The sequence below is a fragment of the Protopterus annectens genome, chromosome 10.part0 (assembly GCF_019279795.1).
Source record: "Protopterus annectens isolate FY-2018-M chromosome 10.part0, PAN1.0, whole genome shotgun sequence".
NCBI lineage: Eukaryota > Metazoa > Chordata > Ceratodontiformes > Protopteridae > Protopterus > Protopterus annectens.
Window position 1 is genome coordinate 309289970 of NC_056744.1, and position 22500 is coordinate 309312469.

At 40.5% G+C, this 22500-nt stretch overlaps 1 protein-coding gene across 1 annotated transcript in view; it reads right to left on the reverse strand.

The window, feature by feature from the left end:
• Positions 1-22500, reverse strand: part of LOC122814133 (P-selectin-like) — a 320597-nt gene that overhangs the window by 22547 nt on the left and 275550 nt on the right. The window contains exon 11 of the mRNA XM_044086747.1: positions 19194-19316. Within this exon, the coding sequence (XP_043942682.1) occupies positions 19194-19316 (123 nt within the window). The remainder of the gene's footprint in view (positions 1-19193; positions 19317-22500) is intronic.

Consider the following 22500-nt stretch of genomic DNA (forward strand, 5'->3'; position numbering starts at 1 on the left):
AAAAATCATAATAATAACCTACTTTCCTCAGCTCTATTCTTAGACCTCTCCAAAGCCTTGGACACAGTTAACCATCATCTCATGTTAAACATTCTCAAATCTCTCTCCTTAGACACTCTAGCAGTCCAGTGGTTTAATTCCTACCTAGAAAATAGACAGCAAGCAGTTCTCTGGGACAATCACTTATCCTCACAGCTTCCCATCACCATTGGAGTCCCACAGGGCTCTATTCTGGGACCCTCCTCATTTCCATTTTTATTAATGATCTGAAAACTTCCCTTCCACAATCCTCCTGCATTCAATATGCAGATGACTCGACACTTATCTGTGCCACAGTTTCTTCTGCTGAGCTGTAGTCTAGTACCCAAAAAGTATTTACATCAGCTGAAAATTGATTCCATCAGTTATGTCTCCTTCTTAACCCCCGAAAAACTAAATTATTACTATTCACTCCAACACAGACGTCCTGTCCTATCAACTTTACAATTGTATCTAACAATGGCACAATTATATCACCTGACTCTAACACTAAACTTCTAGGAGTCACAATTGACCATAATCTTAACTTCGACTTACACATCAACTTAACCATTAAATCAGTAAATAGAAAACTCGGCTTTCTCTATAGGCTCAAACCCTTCCTTACACCTTCAGCCAGGACTACTATAGCATAAACACATCTGATCTCTACCCTTCTCTATGCCTCTCCTATTTTTACCAAGCTATTAAAATCCAGTTTTAACAAACTGGCAACCTCATACAATAACATTGCTAGATTTGCCACAGGTGCTCCATTTCGTACCCACCATTGCATAAATCTGAAACAACTAGGCTGGCTGGAATTACAAAATCAGCTGCTGCTTCAACAACTGACAATCATCCACAAGATCTTGTATCACCCCACAAATACTCCCATACTCAGTAACCTTATTACCCCTTATAAAAACTTCACAACCCTTCGCTCATCTGACAAGTTACTAGTCGCCTCCCATAAATCACATAATAAATCTGGTGACTGCGTGTTTACTAACACTGTTGGTTTTAATTGGAACAAGCTTCCTTGTGAACTCACCTCACTGGTATCAACCCCCCTTTTCAAGAAGCAGCTAAAATCTTTCCTGAATTCCCACCGGCTATGCCCATGTACTAACCATGACTGACACTTTTTTGGCCTCTTGCCTTATCACTGCTACAAAAGTACTACTATTACTCCTGTACGTTTCTTCTCCTCTAGCTATACATTCTTTTTGTATAGATTTTGTTTTTTTTACAAAACTGTTATTTTTGTGATCTGTGATTCTCCTTTTACTCCTTTTTACTTCAGTGTATACCTGGTGCAAATGAGTTAACATGGTCTGTCTTTTTGTTGTTCCATCTTTGTGTGTTAATCTTTCACAGTGTAGCAATTACTTTTGTAATGATGCCCTCCACATTTATGCAATGGTTCGAACTGATTTTACTGTATAAGCTTTTTGTACTTGCTAAAGTATATAACTTGTAGTGGAGCTTTTTCCCCCAGGCCTCTACTGAAAATGGATGTGTATCCAGTTAGACTAGCCCGGTCAACAAATGTAAAATAAATAAATAAATAAAATAAATATATATATGTGTGCGTGTGTGTGTGTGTGTGTGTGTATATACATATATATATATATATATATATATATATATATATATATATATATAAATATATATGAGTGTGTGTACTGCCATCGAGTTTTGCATGTATGTGTACTGCCATCGAGTTGTGTATGTATGTGTACTGCCATCAAGTTGTACATGTATGTGTACTGCCATTGAGTTGTGTATGTATGTGTATTGCCATCATAGGTTCATAGGTTCATAGGTTCATACTAGGCTATCTGCCCGAGGGCATTTACAAGCCTAGCCCATCGTTTTGTGGCTTACGCCACCCCTTTAGTATGGGGAACTATACCCATTATTTTGCTGTGCCTCTGTCGAGCAGTGACACTGAGGTAATCCCTGGGGTATATCTGCGATCTCTCATCCATTGGTCAAGATTTCTCTTGAACAAGGCCAGCGAGGTGCTCTGCCTCACATGTACCGGGATTTTGTTCCACAGCATAGGGAGTCTTTGGGTGATGAATCTATGCCTCCAGCACGTCCTATTAATAGCCGTGTCGAGGTTTGAGTCTCCCGCCCTTGTGGCTCTGATGGATCTAGATTTTTTGAGGTGAAGCATATTCATCAAATCTGGGTTTGACATGGCCTTGTATGTTAGGCAAAGGTCACCTCTGAGCAGCGTGCGACTGAATAGAGCTGGAGTTCTTTCAGTCGGGCAGCATAGGACAGATTTTTGAGACCCTTTATCCTTTTGGTGAGGAAGTTTTGTGGCCTCTCCAGCTGCTGCAAGTGTCGGGTCAGATACATCCCAAATGGGGCATTGTACTCAATCATTGGTCTGATGAGTGATGAGTAAAGGGAGACTATGACCTCCCTTGATCTAGATGAGAATCCCTTCATGATAAGGTGGGCAATGTAGAAGGTCTTCCTAACTACTTTAGCTACATGGGTGTCGAATGACAGACTACTATCAACCTGGGTCCCCAGGTCCCTGATAACTTCTTCTGTGCTCAGTGGATTGCCACCTATTTGGTAGCTAGGGGTAACCTTGTTTTTCCCAAAGGGTATGACTATGCATTTTTGGCATTTAACTTCAGGCCGTGGCTCTGGCACCAGTTATCCATTTCTGTGAGACCCTTCTGAAGGATATCTGTGTCAGATGTGTTTTCTACTATGGCCCAGTTTGCAGTCATCTGCAAACTTTGTCAGCCATAACCCTCCTGTGTTTGCTTGTACTTCGGAAAAGTAGATGCCAAACAAGAGTGGGCCCAGGACTGAGCCCTGTGGGACACCACTTGTGACAGGTTTTGAGTCTGACATGGCGCCAGCAACTCTGACCCTGTGGGTTCTGTCACTCAGCCAGTTTGCAACCCATCTTGTGATGTATGGGTTAACATTTAAGCTGATGAGTTTTTCAATGATACCCGAGTGGGGTATTGTATCGAAGGCCTTAGCCAGATCGAGGTAGGCTGTATGGACTGCCTTTCCCTCGTCAATGGCTTTGGTAACTGTTTCAAAGAAGTCAACCAAGTTTAAAAGGCATGATCTGCCTTTGACAAAGCCAAACTGGGTTGGATCCAAAGTCTGCAAATTCCCTATGTCTTTATTTATGAGGTCCATTATGATCCTCTCCATGGCTTTGCAGATAAGGCTTGTCAAGCTAATGGGCCGGTAATTTCCAGGGTCGGTGGAGGCACCGCCTTTGTGAAGTGGGACCACAGTTGCAGTGCGCCACTCCCTGGGTACGTATCCAGAGGTAAGACTTTGATTAAACAGCTGTCCTAGCTGTGGGTTTAATTCCTCCTTGAGTTCGTGGAGCACACAGCCGGGGACACCATCAGGTCCCATGGATGCTGTGTTTTTTGCTTTGGAGAGAGCAGTTCTCACTTGGGCGCTGGAGATGTTTGGGGGCTTCTAATCTTTTGCTATAGATATCTCCCCTTTTGGGGAGGGGAGAAGTTTGCACTGAACCTGTCAGCCAGTATGTTGGCAATGTCTGTAGGATCAGTAATCTCCACATAATTTTGAACTAGTTCTGAGCATATCTGGGAGTTTCCTCCTAGGTTTCTAACATAGCTAAAGAAGGCCTTATGATTGTCTTTTGAGTCTTTAGCTATTTTTCTCTCGAAATTTGCTTTGGATGATTTTATGAGAGCTCTTAGTTTTTTACTTATAGTGATCAAGGGTGTCTTACCTTTTAAGGATTTTGCTCTATCTTGTAGTAGCTTCCTCCTTTTATTGTAGAGTTTGTTTATGGCTGGGGTCCACCAGAGTGGACGCTTGCCTTTGGTACTAAGAGTCTTTGTTTTGTTTGGGATTGCCTTATCCATGCAGTCCTGCAGGTGCTGGTAGAAGGCGTTTGTAAGTGATTCAGCGGCTTGAGTACTGTTTTCCGCCGGCTCGGGGGCCTTAAAGGAGACCACACTAGTCTTTAGAAGTGTGAAGTCGGCTTTTGAGAAGTTCTTTACTGAGTTGTGTATGTACGTGTATCTTTATCGAGTTGTGTATGTACGTGTACTGCCATTGAGTTGTGTATGTACGTGTTCTGCCATCGAGTTGTGTATGTATGTGTACTGCCATCGAGTTGTATATATATGTGTACTGCCATCGAGTTGTATATGTATGTGTACTGCCATCGAGTTGTGCATGTATGTGTACTGCCATCGAGTTGTGCATGTATGTGTACTGCCATTGAGTTGTGTATGTATGTGTACTGCCATCGAGTTGTGCATGTATGTGTATTGCCATCGAGTTGTGTATGTATGTGTTCTGCCATTGAGTTGTGCATGTATGTGTACTGCCATCGAGTTGTTTATGTATGTGTATTGCCATCGAGTTGAATTGTGTATGTGTACTGCCATCGAGTTGAGTTGTGTATGTGTACTGCCATCGAGATGAGTTGTGTATGTGTACTACCATCGAGTTGAGTTATGTATGTATGTGTACTGCCATCAAGTTGTGCATGTATGTGTACTGCCATCGAGTTGTGTATGTATGTGTACTGCAATCGAGTTGTGTATGTTTGTGTACTGCCATCAAGTTGTGCATGTATGTGTACTGCCATGGAGTTGAGTTGTGTATGTGTACTGCCATCGAGTTGAGTTGTGTATGTATGTGTACTGCCATCAAGTTCTGCATGTATGTGTACTGCCATCGAGTTGTGCATGTATATGTACTGCCACCGAGTTGTGTATGTATGTGTACTGCCATCGAGTTGTACATGTATGTGTACTGCCATCGAGTTGTGTATGTATTTGTACTGCCATTGAGTTGTGTATGTATGTGTACTGCCATGGGGTTGTGCATGTATGTGTACTGCCATCGAGTTATGCATGTATGTGTACTGTCATCGAGTTGTGCATGTATTTGTACTGCCATCGAGTTGTGCATGTATGTGTACTGCCATCGAGTTGTGTATGTATGTTTACTGCCATCGAGTTGTGCATGTATGTGTACTGCCATCGAGTTGTGCATGTATGTGTACTGCCATCGAGTTGTGTATGTATGTTTACTGCCATTGAGTTGTGCATGTATGTGTACTGCCATCGAGTTGTGCATGTATGTGTGCTGCCATCGAGTTGTGTATGTATGTTTACTGCCATCGAGTTGTGCATGCATGTGTACTGCCATCGAGTTGTGCATGTATGTGTACTGCCATCGAGTTGAGTTGTGTATGTATGTGTACTGCCATCGAGTTGTGTATGTATGTGTAGTGCTATCAAGTTGTGGTGGAATCATGGTGACCCTATGGTCAGCTATCGAAGCTGCCTAAAAGAGTTTTCATGGCAGAAATATGGGAGGAGACTGCCAGGTGTTTCTCCCAGGTGACCATCATGAGCAACACCTGCCTGTTCTTACATGAAGGTCATTTGCATTCAGATGGAAACCTTGCCTCTGCAGCAACTGGTTGAAAGAAAGTCTATATCTGCAGTATATTTTATTTAATTTTATTTATGCTTATTTACTGATTATTAACAACTAATTTCAGGGCCAGATCAGGATGCACAGTCACAATTCAAATTGCTAATACATTTGTACTCTGGATAATCAGCGATGGATATTTGCAATTAGGACAAAGCTTTAGATGAGCATGAAATAATTGCAGTTAAAGTTCCAACATAAATCAGCAGTGACATTGGAATAGCCATAGAAAAATAGTGCAATGACAATAAATTCATGGTTAGTAATTGAGAAGGGGGAGGGCAGGTATTGTGACCGTCATCTTAATAAACATAACTTGTTCATAGGTTCATAGGTAGATTCCTGGCTATCGGCCCAAGGGCCTACGTAAGCCTAGCCAACAAGGTTCCCTGGCTTACGCCACCCAAGAAAGTTATCTTCCTGTGCCACTGTCGAGCATAGACACAGAAGTGATCCCCAGGGTGTATTTCCTATTTCCCATCCACTCATCAAGATTTTTCTTGAAGAGTGCTAATGAAGAACTTTGCTTGACATAGATGGGTAGCCTGTTTCAGAGTATGGGAAGTCTCTGGGACAGGAATCTATCCCTCCAGCATGTCCTGTTTATTGTGGTGACAAGGTTTAGGTCCCTAGAGTGTGTAGCTCGGTGGGATTGGGATTTCTTTAGGTGTAGCATGTCCAACAGCTCTGGGTTTGACATAGCTTTATATGTTAGGCAGAGATCACCTCAGAGTAGGCGATATGCTACAGAGTAAAGATGGAATTTTTTGAGGCAGTCAGTGTAGGGCATTTGTTTGAGGCCAGTAATCCTCTTTGTGAGGTACTTCTGTGGCCTTTCCAGCCTCTGCAGATGTCTTGTGAGGTACATTCCAAAAGGGGCGTTGTACTCTGTAATGGGTCTAATGGGTGTCGAGTAGAGGGGAACAATGACCTCTTTTTCCTGGATGAGAACCCTTTTATGATGAGGTGTGCCATGTAGAAGGACTTCCTGACTACTGTGGCGATGTGACTATCAAAGAAGAGACTACTGTCCACCTGGGTCCCAAAGTCTCTTATCACACATTCGGTGTTAAGTAAATTGCTGCTTATGTGGTATTTCATGGGTACATAGTTTTTACCAAAGGGGATGACACTGCACTTTTTGGCATTGAGCTTGAGGCCATGGCTCTGACACCAGGCATCTGTCTCAGCGAGGCCCTTCTGTAGGATGTCCATATCATTTGGGGACTTAACTATGGCTCCTAGTTTGCAGTCATCTGCGAACTTCATTAGCCAGAGGCCATCTGTGTTAGCCTGTACTTCAGAGAAGTATATACCAAACAGGGGAGGTCCCAGGATGGAACCCTGTGGTACTCCACTTGTCACTGCTTTGAGGTCAGATTTGGAGTCTGCAACTTTTACAGTGTGGGTTCTTTCAGTGAGCCAGTTGGCAACCCATCTTGTGACATAGGGATTTATACCTAGTTTAGTGAGTTTAGCTATAATTCCAGAATGGGGGATGGTGTCGAAAGCCTTGGCGAGGTCAAGAAAGGCTGTGTGAACCACCTTACCCTCATCTACGGCTTTGGTGACTGCCTCAAGGAAGTTGATTGGGTTCAGGAGGCATGATCTGCCTTTCACAAACCCAACCTGGGTGGGATCCAATGTCTTTGTTTATGAGTTCCATGATGATACATTCCATGGCCTTGCAGAACAGGCTCGTCAGGCTAATAGGTCGATAGTTCTCGGGATCAGTGGTGGCTCCCCCTTTGTGGAGTGGGATAACTGTTGCTGTGTGCCATTCAGTGGGCACAAAGCCTGATGCGAGGCTATTATTGAGCATGGTGCTTAAGTGGGGAGCCAGTTCGTTCTGAAGTTTGTGTAAAACGCAGCCTGGGATGTTGTCTGGTCCCATGGATGCTGTGTTTTTGGCCTTAGAGAGTGCAGCTTTTACCTGAGTAGTTGTGATTACAGGGACTCTGCATTCTTCCTGTACAGATATGGGCCCTTTACGGGGTGAGGGGGGGTAAAGTTAGCACTGAACCTATCTGCCAGGATGTTGGCAATATCAGTTGGTTCTGTAATTTTTGTGCCTTTGTGCTGTAACTCAGAGCAGATCTGGGTGTTGCCATCGAGATTCTTGACATAGCTATAGAATGCTTTGTGGTTGTCCTTAGAATTAGTGGTGATTTTGTTTTTGTAGCTAGCTTTGGAGGATCTTATAAGGGATCTCAGCTTCTTACTGAGGCTGACCAGGGAGCTCCTCCACTCATGGGATTTTACTCTCTTTTGCAACAGTTTATTCCTTCTGTTGCACAGTTTGTTTATGGCAGGGGACCACCAGATTGGCTTCCTTTTTTTGGAGGATAGCATCTTGGTTCTGTTTGGGATAGCATGATCCATGCACTCATGTTAGTGCTTATAGAGTGCATTTGTGTAGGATTCAGCAGTTGTAACTGTATTGTCCATCTGCACGAGTGTCATGAAGTTCACCACTTCTGTCTTAAGAAGCATGAAGTTGGCTTTGGAGAAATTTTTTACCATGGTTTCCTTAATGGGGGACTTCAGGTGTGGAACACCGGTCACTCATGTTGGTAATGACTAGGTCTAAGATATTGTTGCCCCTGGTGGGGGTGTGGATAAGATGATCCAGGGCATTGGGGTTTATAAATTCCAGAAAGTGTTGAGCTAAGGAGTTGGTACACGAGTAGTTTTCCCAGTTAATGGTGGGGTAGTTGAAGTCGCCCATTATTAGGGTGTTTGGTTGAACCCTAATATTTTTCAGTACATCAAGAAAATAGGAGTGGGAATCCTGGGGCATGGTGGGGGATCTGTAGCAAGCTACAATTTGGATTGCAGTTTTGCCCAGAGTTAGTTGCACTTGGATAACCTTGGATGCATTATGCTGAGCAACTAGCCTGGAGGTGTGGATATCCTGAATGAATATGGTCACACTTCCACCTTTGGTGCTTCTGTCCAGGTTACATGGCCGAAAAGTGTGGTATGAGTTATAGCCTGGTAGTGCAGGGGTGCTCTCTGGAGCCTTGAACCAGGTCTCAGTCACTGCACAGATATCGATATTCTCCATTTTAAGGAGTGCCTCGATTGAGTGCATTTTGAGATTTAGACTTCTAATATTGAGTAGCATTACCCTCAGTTTTTGCTTGCCTGTTCCTGTTGCGGTGGTGAATTTGTTATTTGAACCTTGTCTAAAAAAGGCACTATAGGGGCAGCAAGAGCCTTATCCAGTATCCGGAATCCCAGGGGCGACAGATGCAGGCCATCTGTGGCAAAGCATTGTGGTCTTTCGACCATGTCATCCCAAGCAGACAGATACTGGATCCCCTTAGAATGACACCAGAAGCTTAGCCAATTTTTGAAGTCAATCATTTTGTCCTTGTACTGCGGTATCATTCGGGGCAATGGCAGAATGCTACTCAGGGCTAGGGTCATACCTGATTAGGCTACAAGATCAGAGAGCTCTTCCATGTCTCTTTTCATGTAGTCCAAGGAGGTATGTCTCAGGTCATTCACACCAACAAGGACAATGACAGAGTCATATTTGTACTTGTTGTGGAGTGACCTGAGTGCATGGGTTATGTGGCGAATCCTGGCACCCGACAGGCAGCTGACAGTAACCTTCTCCTTGTTTAGCCTGGTGAGTAGGACATCAGTGTGCCTGACTATAGAGTCACCTATGACTAGTGTGTTGGGTACGTTGTTTTGCCTTATTGGTTGTGGTTGAGTGGCACACTGAGTCTGTGGGCTATGTGTCATTTAGGTTGGGTTGGGGGATGGAGGTTGCTTGTGTTTCTGCTTTGGAGGTCTCTGTTGCTTAGACAGATTATTATTGAGAGCCTCCACAAATGTTTTTGTGTTACTATGTGTGGATTTTGGTGGTGTAGATTTACTGAGACTATGTGATGAGTGTGGTGTGGTGCAAATGTTTACCTTCTCCTCATGACTGTCAAGTTCAGTCTTGATTTGAGAGAGCTTTATCTCCAGTTTGGCTAGATAAGTGCATCTCTCACAGGTTGTAGTGTTGGGTGGTAGGAGGAGAGGGTTGTCTGTGTACATGAGGCAATGTTTACATTGCCTCAAGATGCCCAGATTCATCAGATAGACAGGAGAGAACACTGGGAGCTGACGCTTGGACATGCCTGAATAAAAACTATTTTCTTCTAGATAAGTGAGGAAAGTGAGTACAAGAGTTGTTTTTCTCTAAGCAAGTGAGAAAAGTAAGTACAAAAACTGTTTTCCTCTAGGTAATGAGGAAGATTGAGTGCTATAGTAACTAGTAGCTTATTTAGTGCTTACAAGTTCTGAACAAGTGCTGAGCATGAACAAGCAAATTTAAGTGCTAAAAATAAGAATCTGTATCTGCACTAGACGAGTTACAGGACAGAAACAAGTGCAAATGCAGGCTTTCAAATCAGAAAGTTGAGAGAGATGGAAGAGATTGCCCAAACGGCCTAATGGTTAAAGTGTTTGCCTTACAAACACAAGGTGCAGGGTTTGAGTCTCACAAGGGATAATTGGCTAGGCTTAAAATGGCTTGCAAGGGCAGTTAGCCTAGTACTAATCTATGAATCTAAGTACAATTTCTGGGCCAGAACCACTCCTTATGTGGTAGACAGGTTACCTAGTGCTTACCACTCCCACTGATAAACTAGAAGGCTTCCCTCAAACACAGAAAGGCTTGGGGAGCTCAGAAGCTTACATACAATCCTGGATACAGCAAATCTGTATCTGGAACGCTAGTTACAGAAAAGGTAGGAAACAGGCTTACAGGTGTTTTTTTTTTGACAGAAAAGTAGCAAAAACAGTAGTAAAAACAATTCATATGCAGTGGAAGCTGGTACACTTGAGTATGTAGCAATATTAGACCAAACACAGTTTAAAAAATGCAATTAAATTAAAAAGGACTAAAAGCAAGTGCAGAAAGAGTTTATTAGGCAGAATGTGGTAAAGAGATGGGACTGGGGGAGTGTCCCAGATCAAATCTACAGTGGGGTGGGCAACTGCAAAAGCCACCAAATTTAAACTACAAACCAAAAATAGGGAGGGTGGGACAAAACAGTTTCAACAGAGATCTAAGCAACAACTAACAGTACAAACTCTAAAACCAAAAAATATCCTCAGCTCTGTATATTTGCAGATCAGTCTCTCAGAACAGGGAGACAACAGTTTCAACAGAGTTCCAAGCAACAATTAAACTCTATAACCAAAAAAATATACTCAGCTCTGTATATTTGTAGATAGTCTGGAAGGCAGTCTCTCAGAACACAGGTTCCAGCAATTAAATGCAACACTGATTGCATCAGGTATAACACTACTACCTAACATATTTTACCTGTGCTTACCTGATGCCACAGTTTCCTTCTGTAGTCATTGGTACCAGAACTTACTGATTTTAATCACAAATGCTTTCTCTGATGTATGGCAAAATTTACAAACAATTACAATGTACTCAGTCCAATAATAAAGATATGGTTTTATTTTAGGGCCAGTTATTGTTATTCCTCCTATCCACTCCTTCCTTCTGTCACTTATCCCAGAAGATTCTCCTCATGTAACCTCTCATTTTTGCCTGGAGGTCATACAAATTCAAGGTCAACAACATGTCCTCATACATTTTCACTTAAAACCATGACTGCTCTTTTATGACTTTCATTAAAAACCTCCCTCAAGTGATGTCCTTAGTCATCAGTGACGTTCTGAACTTCTAAAATACCTACAGTGCTCCATATGTCACTTCCTGAAGTGTATTCATTGTTCCATATGTCACTTCCTCATTGTTCGATATGTCACTTCCTCATTTTTCCATGTCACTTCCTGAATTGTATGCATTGCTCCGTATGTCATGTCCTGAATTGTATGCACTTCTCCACATGTCACATTCTCATTGTTCCACGTGTCACTTTCTGAATTGTATGCACTGCTCCATATGTCACTTCCTCAAATGTATGCACTGTTCCTTATGTTAGTTACAGAACTGGATGCACTGATCTAGATGTGCCTTTACTGGTACCTTGTACAGCATAATGATAATCTCAAGCTTTGTGAAATTTCTAACCTCAGCTGTGTAGCAAAATGCCCTTTTATACCTTGACTATGGTCCTTCCACAGTGAAGGATGTGGTTTACATCAGCTGTGTAGCAGAATGCCCTTTTATACCTTGACTATGGTCCTTCCACAATGAAGGATGTGGTTTACACTTGGAGTAGTTTCCCTTTTCCTTGGCTCTTAATAATACCATAATCCCTCCTAAATAACACAGATCTTGATATGATTCTATATTATAAACTGCATCTTTAAGAATGGTTTGTAAAAATGAACACAAATTATAATTGTTCTGAGAAGCATTAAAGGATGTTCAGGAGCTTGTAAGGTTTTACAAACCCTCCCTCCAAAGCCTGCACCTTTCGCATAGAGATATTTCCAGATAGACTGCTGTTGACTGCCAACACATTCCTAATGCTTCAGACAAATCACAAAACATCACCAATCGTCTTCACATTTACCACATTTGACCATGGCAGCACACCACTTAACCCAATACTATCATTGTTTATATTTAACTATTTCATGACCCCCCCCCCCACCCAACAGTCTTGGCTACACTACCATGCATTTTAGCTTTCCCATCATCCTATTCTGTTGTACTGAATAAAAAGGCTTGCAAAATTTGAAATGTGCAACATGCATAGGATTTCTCTCCCTGTTGACCTCAGCTCTAACATAATTATAATATGCATTCAAGCTGGACTGGGCAGGCCTCTCTTTCTCATTTTTCCAGATACACAGCAGAAGTAACTAGCTTAAATGACAAAGTGGAAAACCCAGACTGTGGCCCTGCCAGTGATGCTCAGTGCTGTCTTGGGACCTTGGATGCCAGACGATTTTGCTGCTGTAAATTGTGTTGTTCCAGGATGTTGTTGTGTCTTTCGGCTTTTCCCGGTTAGGGGTCGCCACAGCGGAACTCCGGTCCGCTAATGATTGGTAGTTGATTTTTACGTGTCGAGTTACCAGCCCTGATGCACAACCTTCAATGAAGGTACGCCCATTCATGCATGTCTCCACGCAGAAGACGCTCTAGCTGAGAATCGAACCGGACAGCGTCTTACTGTGAGGTGACAGTGCTGTTCCAGGATACCAAGCACAATTACCTCCTCCTTTTCCGTAATGTCCACACTAAAACATCATTTTTCTGCCATGTCTCTGATGGACTCATTACCCTTTGTTGCTGGCTTATTAACACAGGGTACCTTGAGGCAGAGGTATTACTCCTTAAAGTTTAGTGACAACCATTTAGTTCTACCTTCATTATAATCCTCATTGGTGGTGCAAATACTTAACTGAGTTGGAGGCTAGTATCTCACCTAAACATACAACACCCATGAAGTTATCAGTGCCCACAGCTACCTTGTACCTACATCCATCCACCTAAAAATAAGCCTTCTTATGCTTTGGTAATTAAGACCTCCAAGGTAAAAGTCTGATTCTCAAACACCTCTGCAGCATAACCTGACCTCACATACTACCCCTCTTTCACCACTTATTACAAACCCTACACAACAGTCATCGTACCAGCCCATCTGAACCTTTAACATCATGGGCCAGCCAACATACAATGAAATGCCCTAGACATGAGTGACCACATAGTGAGATACACAAATATTTGACTCACCATGATCAGCAATGATAAGGTTATGATGAGCTGGCCATCAAGAGCCAGGGCATAGCATTTGTCTGGGGCTGTCAAGCCCCTTCATCTGAGATACAACCATGCAATTGTCATTGTTCATGTGATGTGGATGACCTGTGGGACACATTTCTGGATTAAATGAAGAGATATGACTGAGCTCTCAGAGTAAACATCAAATGATGGGATAAAGCTAGTTTGAGCAGGGTTCTACATTAACCTAAAATGATACTTCAGTATAAACAAATGTCAAAGGATGACATACAGCTAGCTTGAGCAGGGTTCTACATGAACCTAAAATGATACTTCAGTATAAACAAATGTCAAAGGATGGCATACAGCTAGCTTGAGCAGGGTTGTACATTAACCTAAAATGATACTTCAGTATAAACAAAAGATGACTGACTTCACCAGTTGACTCAGCTGCTGGTGTCATTTGAGGAGAAGTCCGATGTGTTTTAATCTGGAGGTAGATGGTTTAGTGTCCTGCCTGTTTTTCCAGGGATGGCCAGAACCTTTGTCTGCATGGCTTTCATGTACTGGCCAGGGCCTTCATTACTCCGACACTCCCTTTTTAGGCAAAGTGAACCTGCTCCATCTAGCAGTACTGACTTAAAAGCCTTAATAAGAAATGCCCTCCTTAGAAACTTTCCTAACTTTAGAAAATAGAGACATCTGTTTCCTTACTAAAACACGGTTCCAGTGCAAAGATTGCTAACCCTCCCAGTCAGGGTTCAATGCTCATCACATGTTCAGATCTTTTACTAAGAGTGGTTCTGCATCTGGTGGTATGTCCATATTCTTCCATGACTCCTTCCCTCTAGACCTACACAGATGGGTAATAAGCATGACCTTAACATCCTAACAACTAAACCCCTGATCACTTCTTTGATAATTGTAGAGCCGCCTCTATGACACCCACAACCCATGAGGCATATCTAAATAAGATGGAATCTGTTAATACTTGGGGAAATTCAATGCTCAGTCTATTCATAGGTTCATAGGTGTGTGCTAGGCTAATGGCCCTGGAGCCTTTACAAACCTAGCTCATAGAATTGCCCCGGCATCGTGCTGCCCAATATTAGTTCCCAGTGCCTCTGTCAAGTAGAGCCACTGGAGTGATCCCTGGGGTTAACTGGAATATTTACATTTCTACAAATAAATATGATCTACACTTCTTATATTTCATTAATGCAAACCTACTAGCCCAAATTGCACACTTCCATTTGAAAAGATTAAATGTATTGAAACTGATTGTTACAAACATAGCAACATTGTGCTTAGCACCTGTAACTACACCCTCCCTGGTTAGGTCTGACCATAGAGTAGGGTTTCTCATTATTACATTCCAGCCCAAAACATTCATAAACCCTATGATTTGCAGGGATTTCTATAATGCAAATTTGCTTCTACTTTACAATGGCCTGCAAAGATTCAATGCTTTGAGTACTCCTATAAAAAGCACATTTAGGCATCTTTCAGCAGATTACTTCTGCTGACTTAGAGACGTGACATCTCAGCACATTGCTAAGTTCAAATAAAAGTCCAAAAAGCAAAGGTGTGGCTCCAAACTTCAAAATCTGTTGAAATACAAATCCAAAACCCAAGACGTTGATGTCAGCTCAGCTTTATTCACACAACCGCTTTCACATATAGCTTCGTCAGGTGCATAATACATGCTGATTAGAACACCTATTTATACTAACAGTTAAACATGTGACAAAACCTAGATGCAAATAATTAAAGTGCACATGCAGCTAAAAAATGTCATAAAATTTTTTTATATAAAACATTGAACAATATTACATACTCATGTATACATACATAAATATAAAATAAATGTTGTTAAAATAATTATAATTACTTCCTCAAAGACCGCTTCTGTAATGTTGGTTTAATAGGAACATGGTCATTTAGACCATGCCCACAGTTGGCCCTTAATCTAATAATCCAACCTGCTTCTAACTCTTCAGTTCTATGTCTTACATTACCCCTTCTCACAGTCTCAAAAGTTTTAGCTAGTACTGAGAACATAAAAACATGTTTTATATCTGTTTGCATAACATGCTTGGCAAGTGCATTAGTACCATTCATTCTCTTAATGTTATATAAATGCTCTCTAATCCTCTCTCTAAGACTGCAGTCAGCCTTACCTACATAGTATTTATTACATAGGGTACAGACTGCAAGATATACAACATGCATGGTGCCACAATCAGCACTAGTAGTAAGTTTATAAAATTCACCTGTATCTGGATGTTTAAATTCAGAAGCTGTGGACACATAACTACAATAATTACATGTCCCACATGGTTTGGTGCCCAAATTATTGGTTAAATATTCATTCTGGGATTTATGACATAACCTAGACTTTAATGATTTCATATTCTTAAAAGAAAATTGAGGTTTTGTACCAACCAAGGCCTTAATGTTGTCATCCGTCATCAGAATGCCCCAATGCTTATTTATAATTTCTGTATACAATTTTACATCTCTAGTATAATGCATAGACATTCTAAGTCGATTATCAATGGTTCTATTCTTTTTACTAGAGTGTTCAGAAAAGTAGGGTTTAGCTACGGTGGATCTCACAGCATCTATGGCTGCAGAGTTCTTCCTCACCAATCCCTGTTCGTAACCCCTTGCAACCAAATCCAACCCAATTTTAGTTTTATGATGCTCATAGTCTTCATCCCTCACATTGAGCCTTGATGCCCTAAAAAAATGATTTTTAGCAACATTGTCAAAAACAAAATTCGGATGCATACTACCCCTACTGAGTAACTGGTTGACATGACATTCCTTCTTGTACAATCTACTAATTAATCCACCTTTTTTATGCTTACATATGTATACATCTAAAAACTGTATACCTTCCGTAGAATAATTCAAAGTGAATTTCAAAACGTCAGACGACAAATTAATGTATTTAATAAATTCCATCAGTCGTATTTCCGTACCATTCCAAATCAAAAAAAGGTCATCCACAAATCATTTATAAAACAAAATATATCTGTAAAATGGACCTTGCATCAAATGTTAAGTTTCCCATACCCTCATCACTGCATTCGCATAGCTATTGGAGCAAGATCTCCCCATAGCAACACCGTTTTTCTGCCAATAAATTTCTTGATTGAACACAAAAATATTATTGCGTAAAACCAAACCCAATAAAGTTTGTATTAAATATATCTCATCCTCTTCATAGTCATTCAATAATTCAGTGACATATTCTATACCTACAGTATTGGGTATTACAGTGAAGAGAGAGGTCACATCCAAGGTAACAAAAAACATATTCCCATTAATAATAACTTTCCTCGAAAACTCATATAATTCTTTCATAAATTGTTCAGTATCTCTTAAAATTACTTTTGATGTACTAACCAAAGGTCTCAAACTCTTCTCAAGATATATAGACAAAGATTCTGTACACCAATTATTACCCGCCACAATAGGTCTCATAGGTGGTTTGTTACTATTTTTGTGTACTTTTGGTAAACCTTTTATGATAGGAATGGTAGGATTAGGTGTTTGAAAATACATAGCTAATTCATGGTTTATTAATCAACTTGCTTCTAACCAATCAATAGATTTACTTACATTGTTAATCATATTATCAACTTGTTCAGATGTAATAACTTCATATGAGGTTTTGTCTAATAACAAATCATACATAGCTTTATCATAATCAGACCTGTTCATCACAACAATCTGGCCCCCTTTATCAGCAGGCCTAATAACTAGGTCTTGTCGCTTTTCCAATGCTACTAATGCATCATGTTCTAGTCTAGTTAAATTAAACCTAGGACCTGTTCCTTGTGACCTGCATTTATTATTAGAGACATCATATATATCAGAAATACAAAGTTGTTCAAATGCATTAACCAACATGTTATTCTTCGGTACATATAAACTAGGTTTCTTAAAACAACTAGCTTGGGGCTCTTGCATGTCATGAAACAAAGTTTTAAGAGAGAGAGATTGCGTGCAAACATTTTAACATCTAAAATAATGTCTGTTATACGCATATCAGCTGTGGGTACAAACATTAAACCTTTGTTTAAAACACTTAACTCAGATTCAGTCAAACAGTGGGTAGATGGTGTTTGTCATTATTACATTCCAGCCCAAAACATTCATAAACCCTATGATTTGCAGGGATTTCTATAATGCAAATTTGCTTCAACTTTACAATGGCCTGCAAAGATTCAAGAATCCCCTCCTCTTTGAAGACCCAATAGCAAACATGGCTACATTCATGGAAGGGTTTTGATCTGTAACATGTGCTGTACCAAGCTTGGGAATAAATCCCTTTAGTGGAACGCTAGCATAAACAAGCTTTATTAAAAACAGAAAACATCCTCTCCCATAATTACAAACTGAAAATCTCACATCTCAAAATTAAACTAGAAAAGTTAAGCAAAGAGCTTGGGAACAAAATCAAATCTTCTAAGGCTAAATATGAATTCAAAACTGCCACCTCTGTCAAAGACAACCACAAGTCCTTCTTTAACTATATCAGGAACCTTAGAAATACCGTTGAAAACACAGATGACCAAATATAGTTCAAACTTGTTCCCCTCATGTCTACCTAGTCTATACACATTTAGCCTTGTCAGTAATCCCCCAAATCATCACCCCTGAACAAATCCGAAAGTCTTTCTTGGAGATGAAAAATACTAGCTCACTGGGGTCCAACAATGTGCAGAGGGGCTTATTTGCTGAAGGACTAGCTTACTGACCCCATTCACAGTTAACCTTAGCCTCTTCATTGGCTTTGTGTTTGAGGCTTGGAGAACTGCAGTGGTCAACAAAGAAGGCCCCACCACTGGTCCTGGTAACTACAGGCCTATGAGCCTCATAAGCCTTACCTGTAAGGCAATGGATTGCATCATTATAGACCTCCTAAATGTAGGCATTGGTAGCCTAAAGTCTCTTGACTTAAATCAGTTTGACTTGTGAAAGATTTATTTTGTCTGATAAACACAGTCGACCTTTGACAAAGGCAAGTCAGCATGCACAGGTTACCCCACTCGACCCAAAGCATTCACACTATTCATCCCTCAGACTTCTTCAATAAATTTAGTAAGCTAAATATAAATTCTTATACTACTTGATGAATAGCAAGCACAGCCCAAAAATTAAGATTGGGGGTATATTCTTCTTGAAAAGACTCAATACCAGCTGTGTCCCACAGATTTCAGTACTGTGGCCACTCCTAACTCATATTTACTTCTCTGACATCAAAGCTAACATTAAGGTTCTTTGGCTAAGTAAGTTTACTGATAACTGTAAGCTCAGAGCCATCATAACATACAGACACACACAGGCACACACACACACAGGCACACACACACACACACACACACACACACACACACACACACACACACACACACACACGCACACGCACATGCACTCACACTCGCGCACACATGCATACACATACCTCACACACATGTGCGTGCACTCACAAGGGCGTGCACTCACACACACGCACACACACACACACACACACACACACACACACACACACACACACACACACACACACACACACACGTGCACACACACACACACACACGTGCACACACACACACACACACACACACACACACACACACACACACACACACACACACACACACACACACACACACACACACACACACACACACACACACACATTTCCAGTACCTGAGCTTTTGCAAAACTTTGCATGTAATCAGAACAATGACATTTGGGACTCTTGTTTTTTCCCATGGAAACATAATTATTTATTATAAAATGTGTATGGACTCATTTGTTATCAGACCAAGTGCTTTCCTTTTAGTTTAATATCAGCTTTTATATCTTATTGCTTTGAGTACTCCTATGAAAAGCACATTTAGGCATCTTTCAGCAGATTACTTCTGCTGACTTGGAGACGTGACATCTAAGCACATTGCTAAGTTCATCTGAAATGTTGTAATAAACATGTTAACACTGAACACTGTCTTACTCTTTTTTGCCAGGCGTTTTAAAAGTGACATGCTGCAGACCAGACATGAAATTACTGCAATGGTGATAACAGTAGAGCCAGTGAGAAATATCAGAAATTTCTGTCCAAATGCCATATGTTTAGCTGAAATACAAAGAGAAAGAGTTAGTTTTCTAAGCTACTAACAATCAAAGATTAATGAGTTATCAGTGATTTTTTTACAGCTATGAAAAGTTTTACACTTCTCTACCAAAACATGCAACTTGTCAAAACTTAGAACCAAGTGATAGAGAGAATGTCAACATGCTTGTTAGGTAATATATACAAAAGTGGTTTAGGAAAACCTTTATTTTCAAAATAATCATTATATAATACTTGAGATGATAGGAGTCTTTCACATACATACACACACACATATATGAGCACGTTAAGTGTAAATGCACACATTCATACGAACATGCACACACACACACACACACACACACACACACACACACGCGCACACACACACACACACACACACACACACACACACACACACACACACACACACACACACACACACACCACACACACACACGCGCACACACACACACACACACACACACACACACACACACACACACACACACACACTTGTGCACATGCACACACATTCATAGACGCACACAGACACATTTATATATCTAAATACTAGCATGCACACGTAGCACGTTTTTTAAAAAAATTCACACCATTGCTGACAGAGAACTCCCACAAAATTTGCACTGTTCCCTATGGTCACATGCTATTTTTTATTTCTTGTATATCTCATTGCATCAAATAAATAACTTTTAAAAGGTGTACACAGTGGCATACATAGCATATGCCTGGTTATACCCATGAGCCAGATTGCCTTTGTCTACATCATGCTATGCATTATGATGATTTAGTATCAAGATTATATCTCCCTCATTCCAAGGGAGGGATGGGCCTCCTTGAAATTGATTACATGTATAGATCTGCAATCATGGCACTCCACACATATCTACTGACCTCACAAGATCCAAATGTAGTGAAAGTTTTGAAACATGAGGAGAATAAATCTAAGATGACTTCTCTGCTTAATTTAGCAGAAGCATATCGACGTCAAGCAGGAATGGAAATCAAACCAGAAGTGGATAAAAACCAGGCAGCAACTGAATGTGCTAAAAAAAAAAACAGAAGAAAGAATATAAAGTGAAGGATCAGAAAGGAAGGCAAGAAATATGGAAAATGCATAAATATAGTTACAAGTACAGAAAACATCTGGAAGAACCTCATGTTGATCAGGAATGAACACAGGAATGGTTAAGGAGAGGCAAATTCAAACTAAAAGATGAAAGGTTAATATTGGCAGCCCAAGATAGTGGACTACGTACCTGCTGGTTTACAAAGTCCATTGAACATGTGGGAGAAACAGACAAATGTAGGTTTTGTAAAACCGAATTGGAAACAGTCGCATACCTCATTGCTGGTTGTGACATACTAATGGCAGAAGGGCTGTATACTGAAAGGCATAATAATATGGCAAGACTGTTGCACTGGGGATTGTGCAAACATTATGGTATTGAAGTAGCTGAAAAACACTGGAAACATGAGCCACAAAGCATCATGGAAAATGATGAAGTTTATATCACATGGGATCACCCATTACCAACAGTTGAAAAGATAGATGCTAGAAAACTGGATATGGTGGTCCAAGAAAAAAAGACAAAAGTAGCACTGATCATTGAAATTGCTACACCCAGTGACTACAGTGTCTTGTGTGCAGAGAGACACAAAGTCATAACATATCAGGATCTGCAGGCAGAAATGAGAGCAATGTGGAAGAAAGATACCAAGACAGTTCCAATAGTAGTTGGAGCAACTGGTCTCATAAAAAATAATCTACACTCGTATTTAGATATGTTACCAATCCATGTAACTCTGTACAAATTGCAGAAGGAGTCATTACTAGGCACATTGCGAGTGCTGCGAAGAGCACTTTTGACTGACATCAGAGTGAAACAATACTAATTTCATGAACTTTAATCATACTTTGACTTAGGAATGGGGTCCATTCCTGTCATAGTATTAGAAACCCAAATGATTTGGAGAAATTAAAAAAGAGTCATATTATGACGCAAAGTCATAAAATATCAGGATTTGCAGGCAGATACAAGAACAATGTGGAAGAAGGATACCCAGACAGTTCCAAGAGTAGTAGGAGTAATGGGGTCTTATAAAAAAGAATCTACAATCGTATTTAGATATGTTACCAATCCATGTAACCCCATATGAATTACAGAAAGAGTCATTACTGGGAACATTGCAGGTGGTACAAAGAGCACTTGTAGCTAACATCAAAGATTGAAACAATGCTAATTTCATGAAACTTCACTCCTTAACACAAACTGAGAACCAAGCCAAGGAAGACGAAAAACCAGTGAAAATGCTTTATTCCAACACCATCAGTTTCAGTTAAGAGCTTTCATCCATTAGGACATCACCAGAACTGAAAGCACAACCCAATCAACAGTTTAAATAGCAATAAAACCAATCACATGATTCATTAATACTATTAAAATTTAAAAAGACATAATAAAAATACATGTGTACAAGCATATGCATATTACATATGTATGTTATATTAATTTAATGCGCTGATAAAATATTAAAATACTAAAAAAATTGATTAAAATTCCAAACTTTTGAGATGTAAACTAGATGAAATGGAGCAAGTGTCATTCAACCCAGGCTCCACAAGGGAATTGAGCCTAACAAATGTTCTTCAACAATTCTCCCCTATCATCTCTCTTAAGTTGTTCAATTATAAAATAACCAAAATTATGACCAAAGAAGTTTTCAGCGTGCTTATACAATGCATTAGTGTCCTTCTTATTGGAAATGTCCCTTTCATGTTCATAAATCCTGTCTCTAACACGTCTAATAGTTTTGCCAATGTAATAAGCCAAACAATGTAAACAACAAACAACATAGATAGCCCATTTAGTGTTGCAATTGTACTTCTCCTTAACCAACCTTTTGTCCATTCAGGAAAAACTGTCGTCCTACCAAAATACGCGGACATATTTTGCAACATCCACACTTAAACATACCTTGTAGTCCAGTTGAACCACATCTACTTGAATCAGGCTGATGCCTTCTCTCTAACAACTGTTTAATACTAGAGTCCTTCCTATAGACCACAGTTGGTCCATCACCCAGTATTTTACACAATTGTGGGTTAGCAGAAATCAATAACCAATTATGTCTTAGTGCCTGAACAATCTCTGGACTGTCCAGGGATTAGGTACAAACAAAAGGC